Here is a 23,533-nt window from a genome sequence, read left to right as displayed (position 1 = left end):
AATAAATTGACCGTAAACGAAGTTATCGAAGCTTACAGCTTACGTTGTCGTAAATCAGTATAGTAAAGTAATTTAATAGCAAAATGTCTATTTCTGTACTCTGCTCTTACCTTAAGGGGCTAAGCTACCCACGAAATTGAAAAAATTTCGATTTTCTTTTTTTTTGGTAAAATAACTTCTATTCGACTTGATCTTTCATCTATCCAAATCTTTTAATGATTGGATAATCCTAACTTTGTTAAATTCGATATTTTCTGAGCCTATACAACCCCCCTCCCTCCTCATCTCAAGCAACAGCCGCCGACAATATCCCAAGTTCCTTGGCTCTACGTTGTTCTCTGTCACTAAATTTGGTATTTCGGGTATCTATGGTGTAGCTGGTCATGCGTAACATCAAAACAACAGGCTGGGAGCCAGGCTTGGCTATTTTAGTCGGTTTTTGTGTGCAGAGAGACAGGTTTAGTGACTGATTTTTTGCGATATCTGCATGTTGGTACTAAAGATTGGTTATTATTTGCAAGATGGGTGGGAAGAAGGCGACTGTAAAAGCTTATGGTCGTAAAAAAAAGAAATTTCATGGGAAGAAAATTGGTGATGGGACAAGAAAGAAGCCAAAGGAAGTCGAGGTAACCCCAGTTGAAAAAAGAGTCATGGCATTCCATCATATGAGATCTGCTACTGATGAAATCTGCCGTGAAGAAACTTTTCAACTAGTGGGCTTTGTTTTTTTGGACACTGTTAATTCATTGGTGAATTGTCAACAGTGTAATGGACCTTCCTCGTGGAAACAGGATGAAAAGGTTGATTTTTTCGTTTAGGTAAGGGTTACCTCCATTTCGGTTCATCGAAGTCAAAAATTGATGATTTAAAAAAAAAATCGGAACAAAAACTTTTTTCCTGAAAAGAACTTACATTATGATCAAAAAACCTTTTGAGTCCGTAATTTGGAGTAATTAGAATCTATAAATCGCACCGTGAAAAAATTTCACCAAAAAATTTTTCTGCGAAAAGATTTTCTAAAATTGATTTCAAAAATCACGGAAACACGGTAAACGTCAAAAATAGTTGGCCGTTTCACACAAAATTTTAACCAATGTTAGGATATCCACTGAAGCACATTGTGTGCAAATTTCAGAAAGATCGATTTCCTATTTTCGAAGTTATAGGTGTATGACTGATTTTGCAATTCGAGGGGTAGCTTAGCCCCTTAACCAAACCTATTGTTTTATTGAAATTGAATTCGAATATTATTTATTATAGTCCTCAACCATTGGCGCAGGCTCGAATTGTATCATATCTATTTGTAAATGGAAAATGTATTGCATCTTATCAATTAGTTTCTCTATTCTCTAGATTGGCTGGTAACTTTAAACTGAGGCTATGCAATTACTCACGTAGGTTAGAAATTATGCGTATATGTGAGCGAAACAGCGCCTTATTTCGTGTATATTTTACTCTATATTCGTTCATCGGCTCAAAATAACAATGACCACTCAATCTGTATTTCAGACACGTATCAAATTGCAATGACGTAATCATGCCTCATAGGCCTACTTCCAAAAGGCAACTTGACTTGGATTGTGACTTGACTCGTTACTTGACTTGACTTGAGTCGACTTGATTCGAGTCATCTCCAAAATTCGAGTGACTTGACTTGACTCGAGTCACCTTCGAAAATCCATTGACTTGACGTGACTCGAGTCAAAATGTGCAATGACTCGTGACCCGAAGGTAGTGACTTGATCCCAACACTGATTGCTGTAAAAAAATTATCCTTCCTTAGCCCATGTGATCAGATTCACTGGTATCACTGGTAAAGTTGATGGAGGGGGGTGTTTTCTAAAATTTAGGGCAAGTTATAAATTGTTATTGGTCAAATGGTCACTTTGTTGCATGCCGTTATTTCTTGACCTCCCATCAGGATTGTCGGTATAGTGAGGAGCACACGATTGCGAGTTTGTATTTCAAAATGGAGCGCAGCATTTTCTTCTGCTGTTCGAATCTGTGCTGATGATTGGAAATTGGAATCTGTGCTGATGATTGGAAATGGCGCTACTATGAATCAAAATAAAAAAATTAAGTCGCATTGAATCGCGCCAAGCGCGACATAAATTTCAAGATCAGTTAAAATCTCTCAAGAAATCGGTAGTCTATTCGTAAATTAAAATTGCATGTCGACAGCCGCCAACACATACAAATTGAATAACGTGTCCACGGCCGCACAAATTTCCTTCTACGACCGCAGGTTGGCCACCTCTGCAGTAGACGCAAAGCAAGCGATAAAATAATATCACGTTATCATTTTTACCACTTGCGGTAAATTTGAACACAGCTACCGGCATTTATAGAAGAAAATGTTAGACAAGACACACGGAGTTCCGATCACTGTGTAAAGAGGTAATGTATATTACATAAAACACTCTTTAGATCCGGGATAACGTCGATACCCGGGCGAAGAAACGCTTCCTGGCATTCACACGCGCCACATTCATAGGTGTGCTGCTAATTAAACATTGTTCATTTCAAAACGTGTACACACATAGTAAAGAATTTTCCGTTTCCATTTGCAGTTTTTCGCTGCAAAAATACATGTTGAAATTGCTACTGATGCTAACCAGGAGAAATAGAAGCAGCAATATTCCCATTTTTATTATTGGATGTAAGCGTTCAGATCAGTGGTTCTCAACCTTTTTGTCTTTTTGGGTTTTGCAAACGTTTTGAAGTCACTCTGATTGACCTGCACGACTGTGACCTTTATATTTTACCATAAATCCCAACAAAACGTCCATTCTGTAGATGTGAGTATTCAGGTTTCAGCAGCGATGAAGTGAAACTGCCCCATTATTTCCCTAATTTAAAGAAATACAAATTAAGGTATTAACCCTTGTGCAAATTTAGAGGCTTGTCGGACCCCTTGAAAATGCTTTGCTGACCCCTAGAGGTCCGCAGACCAACGGTTGAGAACTGCTGGTTTTGATATTCAGGTAATTGGTTTATATTTCCGGATTGGAATGTGGCGTACCATAACCAAAGTTAACAACTTCCGAATTCTCAAGATGCGTAAACACAATTATCGGAGATGCCTTTCTGCCTCCTTCATACATAAATGCACGATATACGATTGTCGGTCGATTCGGCCGGTATGGTGACCTTATCCAAATGGTGCTCATACTTGGCGCCCATTTAATAATAGTCTCTTTCGGTAGCATCCAAATTTCTTCTTTTCGAAACCCGGAAGTCGGTAATCATCTTCCTTGTGTGGCTAGGTACGCATGCCGTCCCCACATTTTTCGACTGTGAGATGCGTTGCTTTCGTTGAAATTGACGATCGATTCCGCCTCGATGAGGGCAGTCGAAATACCTTCAGTACGCTTTGTTTCATCTGCAAAATGCAGTTATGCAGCCAGTGTATAAAAGTTGCATTCAGTTTATCAGTTTGATGTCTAGAGATTCTGTTATCAGAGATTCCCATTGTACCGATGTCAACAATACTAATCAGGTAGGCCTATATGCGATGGGGATAACCCAACTCACAACGTACATATGAATTAGCAGCTACTTATTAGCTATTCTCATTCTAGTATCGAGAGCTGGTTCGCTCATTGCGATGACCTCGATCATGATGCATTGTCCAGGGCCTAGATAGTACTTCGTCAGCCCCCAAACGTTAGTCGTGGACCCCAAGCCCCACATGATCATACGTCAAACTTCTTGGACCAGGGTTGCCTTCAACACTCCCTCTTTACCACTAACAGAAAAGTACGTTTTTCTGTCTCAGGGCACATATCTATGTGTGGGCGTAGTCGCGCCACGCGCGAAAACATTTCATAGTAGGCTAAGGATCCGATTTTCTCTATAATATCGGTGATTACATATATTGCAAATAATTTTTCATCGTCTCCCAGTTTATGTGATCAGATTTAATGGTAGAGGTCGCGGCGGTGGTTACTTCAGATAGCAAGCGCAAAGCTATTCCTTGCATCCCGACAATTAGCACTAGGCTATAATAGATTATAGATGTTGATTGTTCTCTCGGCCAACGTGCGGATGTCATTTTAGGACGAGGTTTTAATAGACACACTTCGCGAATTCGCATGTGGGCCGAGACTCCAGAAGTCTTGGTGCGTCATGGGGACGTAATGGTGGGGCTGCATTGTCAATTCTTTGTAAAAATCATGCGCATTTTTTTCCTTGGGGTACTGCCAGTACCAATTTTAAAAGTAAAAATATTTGAAGTTATGCGAAATCTTTCACAAAATACTTTGTAATTTATGTTGATTAGCGGAATAATTTAGGGCCTTCTTCGAGCTCGCGCTCAATTGGGGGCTTGAGGTGCGGCAGTTACAGCTCTGACAGTATATGACAGTGGTGTGGATACAACCAAGTCAAACGGCTCACTGCTGGGTTTGGGCTACGTCATTCGCTCCATTTGACCAAAGGCAATTTCGGAGATATTTAGACTGGCTTGCCGATCGCGAAATTTAATAAAGCGGTTGTCAATCGAAAGCTACCGCGGTATCCTCATTGGTAACATAGACATTTTACTCTGCTCGTGGCCCTGGAACCCTTTGAAATCAGTCCCGAATGTTGCATTATGAAAAAGTTTTTCGTAACGACGTGATAATGCCGTTTGGGGGAACGATGCAGCACCTCAGGAGAAAGTGGCAGGAGCAAGCAGCGGATCGGCGAGAGTGAGAGTGCTAAATCGGTATGGCAACAATAGGAAATATACATGTGCTTTGCGTCGCTGACTTCCTCCTGAGCTATAGGAAACTACGGTGGAACTCAGTGTCATTTAAGGAATATCGCTTGGCTATTTCGGTAGATCGTAAGAACGCTTGCGACTGTGAATCCTTACTAAACATTAACTTTGCCGATCCTTACATTAAGTTTACAATATTTTGGTCGAAGTCCAACACAGACTCATAGCGAATATATCGTATTTAGGTCTGAGATATGTCTTGAGCTTAATTTTAATCAGCGGTTCGGTAGGTGACATGTAAAACTAGATCGAAGCCCACCGAATGATTAACACCCCTGATATAGTTCATCATCTCTGATGTGCCTGCGCTTGGATTCGGTAATAGCACGTTCCGACCCACAGTTGACACAACAGTAGCAGACATTCGAATAAATAATAATCTGAGGTCATCACTCCATTAATAAAAGGTTGTACTTATATGTTTGTACCTATCAATTTATCGCAGAAACAAAACTCCAACTTCTGCCGTTCCTATTTTCCCTATGTTCACGCAGGTCCCTTGCTGTTAAAACAATTTTTAAATATCCTCAAGACGACTTATCGAATAGAGCATTGAAAACAGGGCAGCACAATGAAAAATTAAAAAGCCGACAGTGGGGCATGATTATAAGGTGAAGAAATACTGTTCAATTTTAAACCTCGAGATTTCAGATTTGAAAACAACACCAACGAACGCACATCAGAAATGCGGTATCAGAAATTCGGGCATTCACGAATAAACAGATATTAATGGCGGATGTAATATATTCACAGGAGATCTAATGATCCATCACACAATAGCAAGATATTTTGGTCTCGCTAGCGCTAATATCCTATGCACGGACGAGACTGCAAATTCTCCCGTTCCAATAAAGTGACTTTATAGTGGAAAAGAGAGTGACCTTAACTATTTAGGATAAATTCTTTGACCTTCTAGTCATAAATGTGGTTTAGATGATTATTTTCTTTTTCTATCTTTTGACGTAGACTCTACTTTCATTAACGATTTTGAAAATATATGGATCGTTAGTCATCCCCTTAAGCAAAGGTGTGTTTAACTTAACGGCAAACTCAATCTCAATTATATAGTCCTGTTATTCGTACCTGACTATTCATGGCCACGTAGATGATCGGGCTCGTAACGTAAGACGATTTCGCGAAAAATGACAAGGCACTTTCCACGAAAATAGGAATCTGTAATTCAACAAACATGCGATCTCCGTACAGAAGTTAGATCACGTATGATATAGCGCAAACCTTGTGAGATGGTCTGATCATTCTTAGCAGGGCGACGCAGCCGTACGGGCACCAGCAAATCAAAAACGCGACCATGATTACAAAAACCATTTTCGCAGCTTCTGGCAGGGCAGCTCTTGATGTCGACGAGAAACTAGATACCTTTGTACGCTGTGAAACAGACTGTCGTCACTGTCCAGGCTACGTTACCTTATCCATCGGTTCGATTGAGACAGTGTCGAATTGTGACGTATCAACCGCGAGATCAGTGTGCCACGGAGCTTATTATACTCTCACAACTTGGAAGTTGTACCGTCAGTTATATATACATCTTACGTATGTCCCGTTTGATCTGGATTCACTTTTGTGAAATATATGGATAGCTTAGCTTCCTGTACATAAGGTTGTGCTTCTATAACATATCTATTCACCTTTCAATGTTGGTAATAAGTAATTATTGCCTAATGTTTGTTGTAAAATGTTCAAATTCAATACTTCAATATCAGTTCGGCAGAGGAGATGAAATTTCACCTTAAGTTTTTTAACTGTGTAAAATTCGTTAACGTTGGACGTAGGTCTGTTATTTCCAACTCGTGTATGCAGTAGAAAGACAGTTGCTGAGATAGCCTACTTGTCACCTGTTACAGTATTAGCCTACCTGTCGGATTTCGTATATAATGGATCCGTAACAGTACGTGAGAATGGACAGTGGCAATACGAAGCAACACGTCATATACAAGGTATATTGGACTATATTCTTATCGACTGAATTCCACACTATCCCGCAAACTGATTGGATGGTGTCTGTACCATAGCCCCCGCTACCAACGAGCACCCCGTTCCACAGAGACGACCATATCCAGACGAATACGATTCCTTGAAATACATAAGAAGAATTATCATCATAATCTATTCAATTAGTAAATTCAAATATGTACCTTTTATACAACTACCAATAAGGAAAATGATTTCAGTTGAAACATAGGCGAATGCTATTCAACAGGCTTACGTCATTTTTCCTAATACTAGCAAAGTTGCTCAACTCAATTCTGGGTGAATCCCGTTCTGTTTTTGAAATACATATTAGCCAGAAAATAACACAATACTTATTCAACACTAACCTGCGATAACATGACGGCGACTCAGAGTGAAACGCTTGGACTTGCATATCACGATGAAATGCGCGATAGAGAGAACCACAATCGTACATAAATTTGTCACACCTTAACGAAAATCAGCGAGTTGTCACATTGCATTTGAATGCAGGGATAACCCTAACAGTCACTTGCAATATTATTCACAAAAATGACCACCATCCCTAACATCACTGGAATGAGTTGTCATTCAACTTTAAATTAATTGAGATGGACTTGAATTACTTGTGCCTGAAATGAACGCCATTGGCCTTTTTAAATCAAATCAGCTGTCAGGAGAATGAGATTCCCTCATTTCACAGATGATCTGAATCTAAACTTATGCATATCGATATGACATATCTGCTCAGGCTCAATAATAGAAGACTTTGCAATCGTTACATGACTGCTTGCTCACACAGGACATATCATTGTGTGTTGAACATGTACGTATACAGGTGCAGTGAATAAATCAACACCAATTACAGGATGACTTGGACTTGACACGAAAAATTAGTCTCGAGTCAATTTACATTTTGCAAATGTCGAATCATGTCACTTCAAGACATTTTTGCAAAGCGACACGAGTCGCTTCAACGCTGGCTTCAACAGTATCTATGACGTGGAATTGCGACCCTTCATCGCAAAGATTGCAGTGATAGTTCTAGATCTCAAAAAACATAATTTGAATATTTCTCCATCATACCGATTTCATTTCACTTTGTGACAAAAGATGTGGTTTGATCATGGTATTTCCACTAACATGCGTAGCCTTGTGCTACATGATCCCGTGATGCGCCATGATCAATGGAGGTTAAAGGAAACTATGATATGCTGGAAACTATGATATCCCTTGATAAATGAGCTTGTTCTGGCATGAAGAGTATAATTTACGTACTGAAAAAATCACTCCTACTACTCGGACTCGAGTTATTAGAAATAACACTAGATTCAGGTTCGAGTACTCGTATGATTGTGCCTAGTAGGGCTGTTCAAAATGACTTTCTTCCGTATTCCGGGGATCACCGATTGAATTTTAGGCTGTCTTGGAAAAGCTTCTCACCAAATTAGGCTTAATTACAATCAATAGAAGCCCAGGCAAATCCAATTGAAAAAATTGAATTTATTGGATTTATTTTTAAATAATTTTAGTTTCAAGCCGAAGAAATTGTTGAGCTGCCTAAAATAACGACGCATAACAATTTTTGCAATATTCCAACCGGTAGAAGCGCAGTTATTGCGGCTGAAAGTTTTGTATTTGCGATAATGGCTTTGACTTATAAATTGCATAATCAATGTAAAAACTCGAATAACTTCGATTCTACTCCTTGGAAGTGCGTCAACTTTATTTTGCGTCGTTTTTGTAGATAATTCAAAATCTTCAATAGGATCAGCTTCGGCTTTTACTCGTTGGAATTGAGCCAAATGTGGCGTGAAGGTGAAGCGCTTTTTTATGCAACCAACAATGTAATCATTGAATCCTTGCAATCCTGAAAAAAATATTTGAACAACCCTATAGTGCCCAAGCCGTAGTCGCCAGTGAACCCGTGTATAGCCACCTGAGGATACGTACCGAATATTCCACAGACGAGAACATACATCATGCAGCCCTTGTTGCCAAAAAACTGCTCTCCAATCGTATTTATTGGAATGATTAAAGATGCGCTGGCAGTAGCGCTGAGAAGGTTGGACACGCATAGATTCAAAATCAAATAGTTCACCGGCGTTCGTAGTTTCTAAATCAATCAAAATCGAGTTCTTCATTCATCATAATATTATGTTATATGTTAGGACAGTAGTAAGGTCAGTCTTTATCTGCAAATTTTCGAATCCCAAGAAAAAATAACCAATCAGAACTTAAAACTAATACCTCCGACCAGTAAGTGTTGCCATAAGCCTAGAGGATATTTAGCCGATCAGATGAACAGCTAGATAGCCCGCGTAATTTCTTCAAGCCTTACAACCAGGTTAATGCGAGAATCCTATCGGAGCTGGAAATACTTGAATACGAGATATTAATTCTAAAAAAGCATTCATATGCAACGCCTTACACATAGCACTACTAGCACAATGTAAAGCTAAGTGAACTTGATAATTCCGAAGTACACCCCCATGATATGCAGTAGAGATAGAGATTTCAATCCATGAATTTGATTAAACGCTGTGCTACCAGAACTAACCTTATTTTTCCAAAAGGCAGTTATAACAATCCCATTCATCACAATTCCCGAAGACGTGACTAGAGATATATAGATGATGATAACGATTCGCAACCAAAAAGGAACTTGATAGTCCACAGTTCCGGCCAGAGTTAGATTCATGGTGATCATTAACACAACTGCACAAATAAGGGTGAGGAAGTGCGATATGGATGAATGAAATACGGTGCTAACTGCTAAGTTTCCCTGAAAATCATCATTAAGATCCCAGTGACGAGTGCGACATGCGTAAGGGCGCAACCTACATTCCTGAAAAGGTGTTGATTTGGGGCCCAGCTGGGCAAAAGATAAATCATTATTTATGAAACCTTAGTAAAAACCCGCTGAACACTCACATTAATCTTCAGACCTTCGCTGAACCCCAAACGTCATAAAAACAAATGTCCACAACAATGCACATCTAACTACACATCTGATACAAAACTACATATTACTGAAGGTCTAAAAGATATATGCATCAACATACTAGAACAAATGCAATAAAATATAATTCCCAAACAAAACGAACACATTACAATGAATATTGCAAATCAATGTGTCTTCAGCTGTTCCTTTTCAGACACCAGTTCAGAAATGCGAGGCTTCATCTTCAAAACTGTCGTGGTATTGTTCGGCAGGAGCACAACAGCGTGATTGGTACCCATTGCTTAATTATAAATGGGCTTATAAATAATGGCGCTCGAATTATCATTTCAGAAGGACGAGGTTTCGATTTTGAACCCCCAACCCCCATGCGCGCGGCACTGCTCATGACGTACCACCTAAAAAGTCACAATTTGATCATACTGATCGGGCCTAAATACCTACAACCAATGGGGGCCAAGACCGGCGTATCATCACAAATCATATGAATGAGTTGACTGTGTTCCTTGAACACCACGGAGCCTCTAGAACACTACTGCATTGAACGTATTTCACTGTAACCAATAAAGGTATTGTCAATAACCCATAGAGTCTGTTATTTAAAACAGGTAACGACTCGTCTGGCGAACGGTATTGCCTTAATCTTCCATCTTACGAAAAAAACGACTTGATTGTATAAACAGAAAAGTGTTGGACCTCCTCCCACTAAATAAACCAGCAACGTGTCTATAATAATCACCGTAGCATTCGCATTTTACAATAATGTGACACAATCACTGGTATTATTTATGCGCTTGTACTGATTTATGTACGACACGACAGACATAACCGAGCGCATGCCTCGACGTACGTGGAATGACCGCTTAATTGAGTTGGAATAAACTCACATCGAATCAAGTACGTACAAATGAAAGACATCCACATACTGTATTACCTTGTTAAACGGTTTCCGGAAAGTATTCAGCAAAGGTACGTTACGTCATTCGTCAGCACTACATATGTGCTTCTATACTATAATTAGCATTAGCCAAACGTAATTTTATACCCATTTGCCAGGTTGCAAAACGTCTCTTACTCAACACTCCAGGAAGTGTCAACACGAAAACCGAGAGAACACTAACGGAGAATACCCGTCCGCAAGACGGTTCTTATGAACTCCTGCATAGAATTAAATTCTTGAGCAGGTCCGTAATCCGCTACAGCATATTACGTCAGCTCTGGCAGGCTCGCATATAGGCCATAGGTGTTCAACGTAGTCGGTCTTGCTATTCAAGATGAAGTTGCACAAGGCCATAAATTTCTACTAATTTCTAAAAATTTCAAAGACAAATCAAAACTACAGCAAGCAGGAACAGAATAATGGAGATACGAACAGTACCCAAGTAGTTAGTTTGAAAAAGTAGATTTGGCCTCGGTGTGGCATAATTTGATCAGTTAATCGGAGGTGGTCACTTCACCGAATACAGTTTACTTTTACATCGTACATGTTTTCCAGTAACACAGAATAACCAATGTCATTACAAATTGGTGCAAATAGGTTATGTTAATTTCCCTCACAAGGAGGAATAAAGCTGCCAAGGGGAAGTGGAAGGAAGTAGCCTACTCTTAAACATAACCACTGAAGTGATTAGGCAAAACCTTTGTAAGTTTCTTGATAAGCTTTGACCTCTTCACACAGGAAGTGTACGTTTGCTTTCCAGTGAAAAGTACCTTAAATCCGGTGCACCGCCAGCCCTACGACTCACCGAGGCAGGACGATCCGTTTATATTGTCAGCGCCAGTCGAGATATTGTCAATAAAACCGACTACAGGTTCCTCGCTCTCGCACATCACAAGGCTAACATGAATTTGAAATCGGTACTTATGGTATAGGTAAGGTATGCTATCCTTGCGGTGAGCAATATTGAACACAGCTGGTTTCAAATCTTTATCCAATCGAAGTGTGTTCAGTGTATTCAGTTTGTTCCCGTACCCGAAATCAGTAAAGAGTCAACAAGAATGAAGTCTACAAGGTTCACTGAGAAGCAGAGAACTCTTGCATTGCGAAATCATAAAGTTGTGACGGATCCTCATTGAATTGAATGCATCACAGCCGTAACAGTCCAACGTTTAACGTATAATAATTCGCCGCAACATGGATTCACGTTTCAATATCACATTCTACCTGTGCTTAACTCAGCGTTGATGAGAAGACGCGTCTTCCGGATTCCATCACGTATGAGATTACCAGGGGGTTTAGTGATGAATTGATCATAATTGACTAGTTGATTATAATAGAGTTGTGAAACTGTGACCCCGGATTGCCCGTATGGATAATGCTCATGCACATTGGCGTGGAGCCGGCCCTTGTATCCTGGAATGTGGCTAGCTTTTGAGAATATAGCTACGGACAAATACCAAAAAATGACTTTCTGTAGAACTAGCGATGCAACCACTGAACTGCAGCGACCATAATTACTAAGGATGGCGCGAAACTGAGGTTCACGTTCGCGTTCTGTGTGAACCTCCGACATTTAGAGGTCACGTTCGCCAACGAATCTTGGTAGGCTCTGCACTGTGGACCGTTTTCATCTATTACAATTTCCAAAGTCATTATAACATTTTTTGTTGGAATTTTTTGCATTCCAACTTCGAACCACTCACCGCAGGAAGTAGGTACAGCATGAAAAGGAATTCAGCACTAAACGAGCTTGTAACTTTCCAATTTCCCAAGGTATTTGTTCTGTTAGAAATTATTTCCTAGAAATGTTCAGCTTTCCGATTGTGCAGATTTAGTGACTCTCTGCTGTGAGCTCTGCCCGTACTCAAACAATAGCAAAAACGAAATACACTACATGTAGTTAGTCGTAGTAACCACATATATTGACATTGACATCAACGAAACTTATATAGAGGATGAATCGTTGTTTAATGTAAAAGATCTTAGATGGCGAACGGACTCTATCTTGATCTTATTTAGTTGTTGTATCATGAAAACCAAATCCGTCGGATTGGGGTGTTGGCTGCTGCATAACTTGTTTTTGTCGGAACTATAAAAATCGGTTTTTTCACTCTGATATAACTCAATGTAACAATAGTCTGACCACGTCTTAGGAATACATGCTGCGGTCTAACCTACACCGTCAAGACGTAATCTTTTATTACCTCGCAAGTCCTCGTCCGGATTGTTGGCAATGCGACGGGAGATATTGATTTCATGTAATTACTATAGATTTGACTTTTCTAGCCGATACATTTAGTGACGTATAAAAAATCAGCATGTACTTCAGCATTGTGGGCGGAGTCATCGGAAATGTTGGGTTAGAATTAGCAATAAGACATCACATGACGTCAGAGGTTCACGTTTTCGTTCACATAGACCCCTTCAAAAAGGTTCACGTTCACACGAGTCAGAAACTTTCAGGATACGCACCATCTCTTCTATATACCCACACATTATGGTTGAAATCTGATAATACACCTATTTAATCACACATAGATCTACAGTGCCTGGTCTTAGCGCTCTGAAAACAATATAGGGTTTATGTTTATACTTTCTTGAACTGTACTGTAGTTGTAATGTTATTACTGTTAAATTCGCCGCAGACGATTCAGTCAGTTATGAACAATCGCAACGAGTATATTCTGTCGGTTCTAATTTCATTTCTAGTTGTTCTAGTTGATGCTATTGCACTTAATCAATCTTTGCACTATCGCGATCGCTTGCGAGGAGAAAGCGTAGTGATGGCGATAAACGCCTGCCGCCCGGGACCAATTCCGTTACGGAGATTATTCTCGGCTCCTCTTCCTTCACGTCGCCGTACTTACAACGAGAAAAAAATGACACGTGAAAGAGCACATATATAAGGCATGAAAAGAGCAAAAAATTGAACCGCAGAACAGAGAAAAGCATCGAAGAAAGTACTGCGACACCGGGCGCTAGGCCGACGTGTATGCAAGTTTAGGAGACCGCAACTGCAACCGCATCTTCCGGCTTATTACATTTCATTGTACATGGTGTGTGTCTTGTCAGATAAAAAAGTCATCTTACGATAATCTCATCTTAACTCGTCATCGCTTCGTAATCTCTTTCGATTGCTCTGTATATTATCAGCTGACCACTATATACATTTCCTTCACATCAGCAGCTGAGAAGCATCGGAAATTCTTTCACTGGGGTGACAGCTAAATCGCGTCGATAATATTCAATTGTGATTAAATGCGTGTCGGAAGTTTCTCAAATCGTTAGGGAGCGATGACGCGTGAACGCGATAGCGCAGAAATTAATGAGGTACAGTATAGAACCGAACGTAAAAATCTTATAACTACGGTACGAATAATGGCATTCAGATGCAAATGCCCACGAATTTTGTTTTCACAATTACAACTAGAATTTCATTTATAACCAATCGTTGTTTAAAACAGTTGAATAGTCGTGAAATGGCCTAAAAAACAATAAAAAAATGTTTTAAACAAGGGCCTTGTTTCAAACATGTATGTTTTAAATGAATTTTTGTTTTAAATGCCACCATTCTTACAATCCTAATCTGAGATCTCATCGTAGTAAGAGTGAGATGTTCCATTAATACTGAACATTGATCATGGTTTTGTTGAGTGGTTGTCGTACGAACTGATCGCGTTTTTTGTGTTTGAATGGGGCGATTACCTATAATTACTCATCTGCAATGCTTAACCAAGATTTTGAAGACTGCAGGCAAATATATTTGAAACATATTATATTGATATCAGCATCACCTTCCACCGGTTATGACCGGTCAATGTTACAAATTTGACGGGATGTACCAGCGTTTAATCTGACCATTTACTGAACTGTTACTATATTTGTTACAGTATAATTGTGAAGAAATTTTGCTCATATAATCATGTGAATATCGTATTTTCAATGCGGAAAAAAAACTTTTCCACTATCAAACGAACCTGGCCTAGAATAAATGTGACACCTCCGTAAAGTATACCAACTTTTGTCAAGAGGATTTCATCTTGTCATATTAAAAATTCCAAATGAGTTATTCTAAATGTGGTAAGCCTAACACAACTCCTTTCTGGATAACTGTGCATTGGATTGCATGCATGCAGCTACAAGTTGTTAAGCAATCGCTGAATATTCCGAGAAAGTAGCCCAGTAGTATGGAAGCGATTTCAATAAACGTCAAGAAAACTCAGTCAAGATGCACAAAATGACTTAAAAGTGCTAAATAAATCTGCCCATGTTGACTTTGTTCAGACGCCTTTGTTACATGACTCCTCGTAAAGAATTATAGACATTACTATTCGGGAACACGGTATTTTTCAAAAATATAATTAGCATGAATCCAGCGGCTATAATAATTTCCATTAATCTCACACCAGACAAGACGCCATGTAAGGACTTGCTTCATTCACACTTTGGCGACCCACCACATACACACATATTAATTATATATATATATTTATATGTATCCGGGAACAATAGCGAGTATGTAATAGGGATGGTGTGAACCTCTGAAAGGTTCAGATTCGTGTGAACGCGAACCTTTATGAAAGGTTCTGTGTGAACACGAACGTGAACCTTATGACGTCACATGACGTCATATTTCTAAAATTCCAGTCCTATCTTTTCATGAAGTGATAGGCTTTGTACACGATACCTAGCGACGACTCGGGCCACATAATTCCACAATACAGCGTTTTAAACTTCGCCAAATGCATCAACTGAGGCAATTAAATTATATATTAATCCCATAAATTAAATATCTTCCGACGCTTTGCCGACAATTTCGACGAGGACATGCCAGGGAATATAAGCTTACGATTTAAAAGTTTAGGCCAGACCGGACAATGCTTTCGGTGTCTGATTATTGCTACATTGATATTGAGCAGAGTGTAAAATAGGTTTTTCTACTCCCTCTTGAAATTTTAGTACAAGTTATACAGCTGTAACCAACACCTCAATCACACGGATATGGTTCCAATGATAAAGTAAACCTGCTATATTTGTTACATCAGAAAACAATATCAATCTCATTTGTTGGTCGGGTAAGCATCATTCGTTTGACTACATGTAGTGTATTTCGCTCTTGATGTCGTGTAAATGCGGCTAATATCGCAGCAGAGAGTCACTAAATTTTCACAACCGGAAGGCTGGATATTTCAAGCAAACTTTTGTAACAAAGCAAGTAACGTTTTTGAGATTGTCAATGGGCATGCTCGTTTTGTGTTGATTTTTGATGCTACCAGCATCATGCATAGAGTGGCCCGCAGTTTAAATGCAGTAAATTCGAACGAAAGATGTTGAATTGAAATGAAAATTGAATTGAAGTGAAGTGAAGTGAAATTGAAGTGAAAATTGTAATATATGAAAAAGGTTCACAGTGCAGAACCTACCAAGGTTCTGTTGTGAACGCGAACCTATAAATTTCCGAGGTTCACATACAGAACGCGAACGTGAACCTCACGTTCACACCATCCCTAGTATCTAATATTATTGTCGCTGTGGTGCCTTCGGTTCACATGCCTACCCTAAGATGATAGTGCGACATACTTTGAATAAATATATGAACAGAATCATATAAATGCAGTTGTTGCGGATAAATTCAAAGTCGTAGTAGTATGTTTTTGACATATAACGTTTATATGCATGTAATGGTGTCGATGTAACCTGTTGTTCTGATTAGGAACATGTATAAAGCTGTTATTTAGGGTTACCATATTTAGGAACGGGGAAAGGAGGACATTTTTACCACCTTCGTCTGACTAGTGTTTTACACACCTTTTACTTGAAGTTAGTGGTTTTGACTAAAAAAAAGGTCGTCACCTGCGATCGAACCAGGAATTTCACGCTTGCACGTCCGTCTTTGCTATTTTGCGTCATTTATGCCCATTTTCACTCGAATCTGTCCCTTATTTTAGCTGTAAAAGCCATTAAGGAGGACGAATTGCCAAAAATAAGGACATTAAGGCGTCATCGGAAGACATATTCAAAAATAAGAAATATGAGGAAAAGTCCTCCTGACGGGGGACGTATGGTAACCCTATGGTATTCAAACTTTCCGTCTCTAGTATTATTCTTTACCTTGATGATGCAATCATTGCGTTGAGGCGCATTAATTGCATCCAAATGAAACGTAACTACATCCTGTACTGCCACTTTAAGAATTCCAAAAGTAAAGGCATTTTCAAATTTGAGCTCGTCAAGTAAGTCGCATATGAATAATAAATATTCTAATTTGTCCAAAGAATATCCAAAATATCATAATAATGGAATATTTTACTGGAAAGTGTGTGCCAAACCTAGGAAGGTTGACATGCGCGTACGTGATTGTGAAAGCGATTGTTGAGAACACGAACGCGAAATCACGACGACAGATGACTGAACCAACATTTCAACAAGAGCACGGTAGACTGTAAAAGTTTTTAGCCACTGTTCATTATAAGCATCTATGTTTGTCACTTGTTGTGACTGTTTCTTTTCAACTTCTCAAATTCTCATTTTGTCTGAGTTGTATGGGGCGATGTTGTTTGGAGAGTGTTTCATCAACTCACTGTGCGTTGTACGTAGTGCCAAGTAAATTGTTTTTAGACCAAGATTCTGTTTCATTTATTTTACGTCTAATCAATTGTTTGAGTGTGGATCAGTGGTTCTCAACCTTTTCAACCTCGGGGTACCCTATCGCACTTCGGATACCCAGAGTGGTGATTAGCGTCATGGTATGATGCACCGCTGCAACACCAATGAGTTACGGGTTCTGTCCGACCGAGGTTGACTCCACAATCCATTCCTAAGTATCAAGTATTTAGTAATCTAGTAATCCATTTCCAAGTAAAAAAAAAACATTTTTCTGCAGATTTCACTGGCTACTTGATAAAATTGTTAGGTTGGTGAAAACCACGCTGCACACCAATTTTGGCTCAACTCCAACTAGTAGAAGCGAAGTTATTGCAGTATCAAAACTGGGATTTGAGTAAAATAGTATTCAAGTACCTATTTTAAAATCATGGAATTGGAAATTTTTCTACTGCAATACCTTCGCTTCTAGTGGTTGGAATTGTTCCAAATTTAGTGTGCATCATATCTACTGACAGCCTAACGATTTTATGGGGTTGACAGAAAAAATTTGTTTTTGTTTTTAAATGATAAATTCAAAACCTTCTACTGCAAGAAAATCGCTCTACTGGTTAGAATTGAGCCAGAGTTGGTGTGTAGCGTTGTTTTCAGCAACCTAACAATTTTATCAAGTTGCCAGTGAAATCTGAAAAGAAGTTTATTTTTGAACAGCCCTAGTGTACATGCCTCTTCTTTACATCCCATATGCCTCGGTAGGTGTCTGATTTCTTAAATCATGCCATCTACCAAAGAGTTTTTCGCCCGCTTCTCTATCTCACGACCCAAAGATATGATTATGTATAAAATTTTGGATATTTTTTCATTAAACAAAATAACAATGATTCAAAACGCTTCCTCAGCATTCACATTTCAAAGTAGTTCCAAACAACTGATATTATTTACGGACTTGTACTGATATATATATATATATACATACGACATATTGCCGGATTAGAATTGCGTGACATCGCTGCCAAATTGAGTGGGAATAAACTCACGGCGTACTAAGTAAGTGCAAATGAAAGTCATCCGCATCTTATATTACCTCAGTGTTAAATGGTTTCTGGCAAGCCTTCGTTACAAGTGAGTTACGTCTTTGGCTAACAGTTCATATATATTTTTTTTACCAAGATTAGCATTAGTCAAACGTAATTTCATATCAGTTGACAGGTTGCATTACCTCTCTTACTCAACACTCCGGGTAGAGTCACCACGAAAACCAAGTGAGCACAAACGAAGTTTACCTGTGTGCAATACGAATTTAATGCGCTCCTCAGTATTTGATACTTGCGGCGTTCCATCACCCGCTACAACATATTGCGTGAGTGCAGAGGTCATCAAAGTAGTCAGCCTTAATACTCAGGGTGACGTCGAAGCAACAGTCTAAATGTCTACTCAAAGGGAAGGGCAAATAGCAATTTCAAAGACATGCCAAAACCTATTCGCACGGTGACTGAATAATTGTCCCCATATGTTCGTAGTGTCTTTACTGGTAAAGCGCTCACCTTCGATTAACTGAAACCTTTCGCGCCTTCATTTTCTATTTTAATACAAGAGCTCCTTCGTCTACTTGCCATTTCGATTTTCCTCAAAAGGTTCATTACAAGCATATCCCAAAATACATTCTTACTCATAAGATATAACGACACATAATAATAAAAAGTATTGGTGTTCTACCGTGATAAATGAAGACAATTAAATGGTGTTCACCGAATATGGAGAATGACGTGCAGATAGGACGATAACCTTTGATAGGAAGAAGATATGTCACGAATATTATCAACTTCGGTGATCATTCTCGAGCATTCTATCGGTACATGAGCCGAGTTCATATACTCATGAATAAATGAACGATATTGTGTCTCTACTGAAAGTCCAAAACAGTGCCCATTAGTCTCAATTCGCCTGAGAGAGTAATGGAGGAGCGCTGAAGAGCAAATGATACGATAACATAATATCAAATTGTATTTGTGAAGAATACGGTCACAAGCTTCGTTAAGACTTCGTGAAACTTACATTAGATCGACAAACAATATAGATATTGAACATAACTTGAGAAATATATTTACAGGTGTTTTGCATGCTTGTCAGTTTATTTCGTTTTCGTGGTCGGTAGTTCTAGTGTGAAAGTACTTTATTTTCAAATCATATCACCATCATTTGAACGTGACTATTTCAATGAAGTCGACTAATTTTCAGCTAATCCGTGTCATATCTTTTATTCGTAACTGGAGATATCTTCATCCAAACTCTACCATAGGCCCTCGTCAAGATTGAAACGCATGGAAAATCACCCAACACCTTCAGGCATGCATGGAACACGATTTTTCATTATGTCGGGATGACGAAATTTTATTACTTTTATTCCCAAAATTACCGGAATTTTGAATTGGCTGGCATCGGCATTTACTGGTTGGAATTGAGTCAAATTTGGTCTGCAACGTATATTTTAGGTAACCAGACGATTTTTCAGCTAAGCCAATGAAATTTGAAAAAAAAGTTTTTGAACAGCTCTATACAGTTGATTGGCAAAGCCTAGCTAGTGTGACGTCATATTGACTTACAATGGGATCATACCTCATTGTAAGACCCATCAGTAGGCGACAATGAGTGTCCGGAAATCGAGACACAAAAATATGGTAAACCTATACTTACATGGCATGCCTTGTTGTTGTTGCATGGGGATTTATGATGTTTTTCGACTGCAATGGCCGATGTTTAACATTGTATCATTTCATATATGTCAACTTGTAGCACGGCCAACTTCTTGGCTTCGTAAGACACCGCATACGAGGATCCATAGCGAGAAGGAGATTGGATAGCCAGCGTTCAAAGATGGCTAATGTAACTCATTCCGCTAACCGTATGGGTTTTAGATATTTGCGAATCTTATTCCAAAGGAATATTCATTCCCGATAATGAATATAAGCGTGGTATTTCACAGTCTGAATGATGTCTTCAACCATCTAAGTTTGATGTTAGTGATTGGCATATTTAGTTTTGCTTAGTGTCAATTTGAAATTTCTTAAAAATGAGATTAGACGAAAAAAGGAAAATAGAAAATAAAAAACCGAATTAGGAACCCTAATTAAAATATTGTTTGTTTTCTTTATATCCTCTTCATTATGCAATCTGTATCCAATCAATCAAATTAATTGAATATTTCACTAAACGAGAAAAATGAAATACCCATTGTAAAATTTAAAAGCGCAACAACTAAACAGTGTGCAAAAAAATGCTTTCGCCCACCTGCTTTCTTTTTCTGGCTGCTTTTGTTATTCACATCAGGTACCTTACGTATGTAGTGGGGGGGGGGGGGATGTAGTCAGTATCTCAACAGTCAATAAACCCACCAAAATAACGTTTATAAACAAACACTCGAACTAACTAAGCTATCAATAAACTTGACCCCACAACCTAATTCCGTTCATATACGGGTTTCGCCAGAAGTCAAGTCATACTTCTACTTCTAATTTAGTTCTGGCACTATCGTGCTTGGCTGGAGTTGTTGAACTTGCGTCATAGATAACGTTAAGATGCAACTAATTAATCACAAAGTTTTTTCTTAAGCAAATGGAAGAGAGTAGAGCCATACTAAAATAGTTTTATAGCAGGATTTTTAAATTCCTAATTCAGATTCTGCGTAATACTTGCTAAAAGTTGCAATCAAAACTTGCTTGAAAAATTGAGAAAAGTTTAATAATTTACAATATAAAATTCAATTAGACAGCCCAAAACATCATACTACACAAATTATAAGTATATAGGATGTTGCCTGAAAATGTAAAAAACGTAAGACCTTGGTAGCTTCCACAACCTATCTACCGTCAACTTGTATGAATATAACTAAAGCTCGTGAAACTATTTAGGTTACACTGTATTGTATATCTTTTGCTATCGGCGCGACAAAGTATTCATATTTGTGGTAAGATTGTTGATATACAATGATCTCTCCAATTCTCTACTAGCTGCTGACTATGCCCCTGAGGAGTGTCAGCCCAAAATATTTGGGTCCATTTCAAAATGAATATATACTATTCAATTGTATACCGAAGTTCTGTACCTGCAAGAAGCTCTTCATATCACTATTAGTACGCTATTTACTTAATTTAATACTTGTAATTTCGAATAATTTTGCTACGCTGATATACTCTTCCGTTGTTAATATTTTCCTTGATGTTGACAGTTGTAGATGTAAATGGACGAACCTTGGAAATATTGTCTTGGCAAAATGCAATTATTACGTCATGTCTTATTGATTGCATCCCAATTAAATGTAACTACATCCTGTACTGCCACTTGAAGAATGCCATAAGTAATACCTTTTCCAATCGGAGTGAGTCCCGTAACTCGCTTAGGGCTCATAAATATTATAATTTATGCACAGTGTATTCATTTATTCATATATCATCAGAGGGCATTACTTTACTGAAAAGTGCGTAGCCTACCGAACTTGAACGAACGGTTCAAGTTTATTCGTGTACGAGATTGATGAAGCAATAGTCGTTATCACCAACGCAAACCTATTACTAAATATGACTGAACAAACATTTTCAGTGTAAATGAGGTTTGATGAGCTTTACAGTATAACCATCTATGCTAGGGTTACTATATTTTGGAAATGTGAAAAAGGACACCTTTTAAAAGTTTTCCGTCTTGCAATATCGGAAGAAAATCCTGAATAAATGGTAAAACTTCTCCCTCTTCGTGGCCGGTTGACTAAAGAAGGTCAACTTTCCGGCTCAACTCCCGAAATACAGTTTTAATTCCACATTATCGGTTGGTTGACTGAAAAATCGTCATCTTTCTGGCTCAGCTCCCGATATAGCCGCCGGAGCGTTTCTTCAGTTCTGATTCACTGTATATCACTCGCATTATACCCTACATTTGAACAAAAGTCTCAAGAAAGAGAACAATATCTCAAAAAAAGAGGGCATTTGGGCGTCCTCCGAGGACACTTTCAAGGACAAATCCTCTTAAAAGAGGACGTTTGGTTACCCTAATCTATGCATGTCAGTTAACAAGGACCTCTAAGTATTTTGTGTTGGTTGCTTTGAAATACAAACTCTGGTGATAACTATGTGGAAATGGTATACTGGCACTTTCGCTTGCATATCACATTTGATAATGAGGAACTTCGAATCTGCTGCATGCTGCGCTGAAATCAAAGTTAAAAATGTAGATTCCGTAGATGAAAACTCAAGAAATGATTAGATGACTTAGGCTACTTGAGACGGCATATTTATTAAATCCTGCGACGACAGCTGTTCGCATCCATGATGGCAATATGTCTATTGGAACGAATAATATTTTGTTTCTTTCTCGGTAACGGAGCTGTAAGTTAGTCAACATTTACTTTGATATCCGAGTAAAGTCCTAATTGGTTGTCAAAGAACTGTATTTGTAAGACTAGCCAGCCCAAATGATTACTATATACCGTTATCAGTGGTGAGCATCAGTGCTGCCAACTATTGGAAGACTCTGGATGCCAAATGTTCCGTAAATAACTGCCAAGGTGTATGAAATAGTTACAATTGTTCTTTATTATTCAAAATATCCATATGAATGAAGATTATTGAGTCTCAGCAGTTCAAGCAAGCCCTAATTAGTCTATAGATCAGTGGTTCCCTACCTTTTTTCTTCATTCCCCACTTCAGATTTATTCCGAGCCTTCATTGCCCACTTCCGAAAACTTTTGTCAGTAAGGGGCAGATATTTGCTTGTTTGGGTACATCAGAATCACAACCACCCAGTACGCAAAACAATCGCCTATAACTGCAATATAAAACGTATTGTGAGCCGATACCGGTAACTCTCAAAACAGGGACGGAAAACACGGTGCGCGGGTCCTCGGATCCGGCCCGCGACGGGATTTTGAGCGGCCCGCAGGACTGTTTTCAGTTTTACATGATAATGTGACCCGTGTCCCGGGTCTGCATGCATTTGAGAGCAAACATAAACATAAACATGACAAATCAGCGTTCCAATCAAACTGATGTTCGCGTAAAGTCGTTACTACGGGTTTGTAGTCCAACATGCAGCTATAGAACTATTTGAAAAACTTTGATCGACCACACAGATGTCTTATTGACTTCAACAGGCATCGAAGTACATTACGTTAATAAATTCATTGACTACTGGTTTTGTTATCTATGCTTTGAACTTACAGTTTATATTATAGGTGAATATGTACGCGATTAATGTATCAATTCAGGAATCCGGCCGCCGAATACTTTATTTTCCCCCTATCCGGCCCACC

At 38.8% G+C, this 23,533-nt stretch overlaps 1 protein-coding gene across 1 annotated transcript; it reads right to left on the bottom strand.

Annotated features, from left to right (window-relative positions):
* Positions 1-1,944: 1,944 nt before the first annotated feature.
* LOC145434506 (pinopsin-like) lies at positions 1,945-10,853 on the bottom strand. The gene is made up of 7 exons (XM_080311861.1): positions 9,291-10,853; positions 8,684-8,846; positions 7,099-7,200; positions 6,636-6,853; positions 5,999-6,148; positions 5,846-5,935; positions 1,945-3,382 (listed from the first exon to the last, which is right to left on the bottom strand). The coding sequence occupies exons 1-7, from the start codon at positions 9,438-9,440 to the stop codon at positions 3,263-3,265; spliced, it is 993 nt and encodes a 330-aa protein (XP_080167987.1). The 5' UTR covers positions 9,441-10,853; the 3' UTR covers positions 1,945-3,262.
* Between the last annotated feature and the right edge of the window lie 12,680 nt (positions 10,854-23,533).

Source organism: Botryllus schlosseri, chromosome 2 (assembly GCF_051294905.1).
Source record: "Botryllus schlosseri isolate E-star chromosome 2, Bs_hap1, whole genome shotgun sequence".
Classification (NCBI taxonomy): Eukaryota; Metazoa; Chordata; class Ascidiacea; order Stolidobranchia; family Styelidae; genus Botryllus; species Botryllus schlosseri.
This window is presented reverse-complemented; position numbering and strand designations above follow the sequence as displayed.

Bases quoted from the DNA above. Each gene is read 5' to 3' on its own strand.
- LOC145434506 (XM_080311861.1), bottom strand. From the start codon at position 9,440: ATGATCACCATGAATCTAACTCTGGCCGGAACTGTGGACTATCAAGTT. The intron at 7,201-8,683 runs GTACGTATCCTC...ATTTTCGTTAAG, and splicing joins TCTCGTCTGTGGAATATTCG to GTGTGACAAATTTATGTACG. The intron at 6,854-7,098 runs GTTAGTGTTGAA...ATGTATTTCAAG, and splicing joins TCGCCGTCATGTTATCGCAG to GAATCGTATTCGTCTGGATA.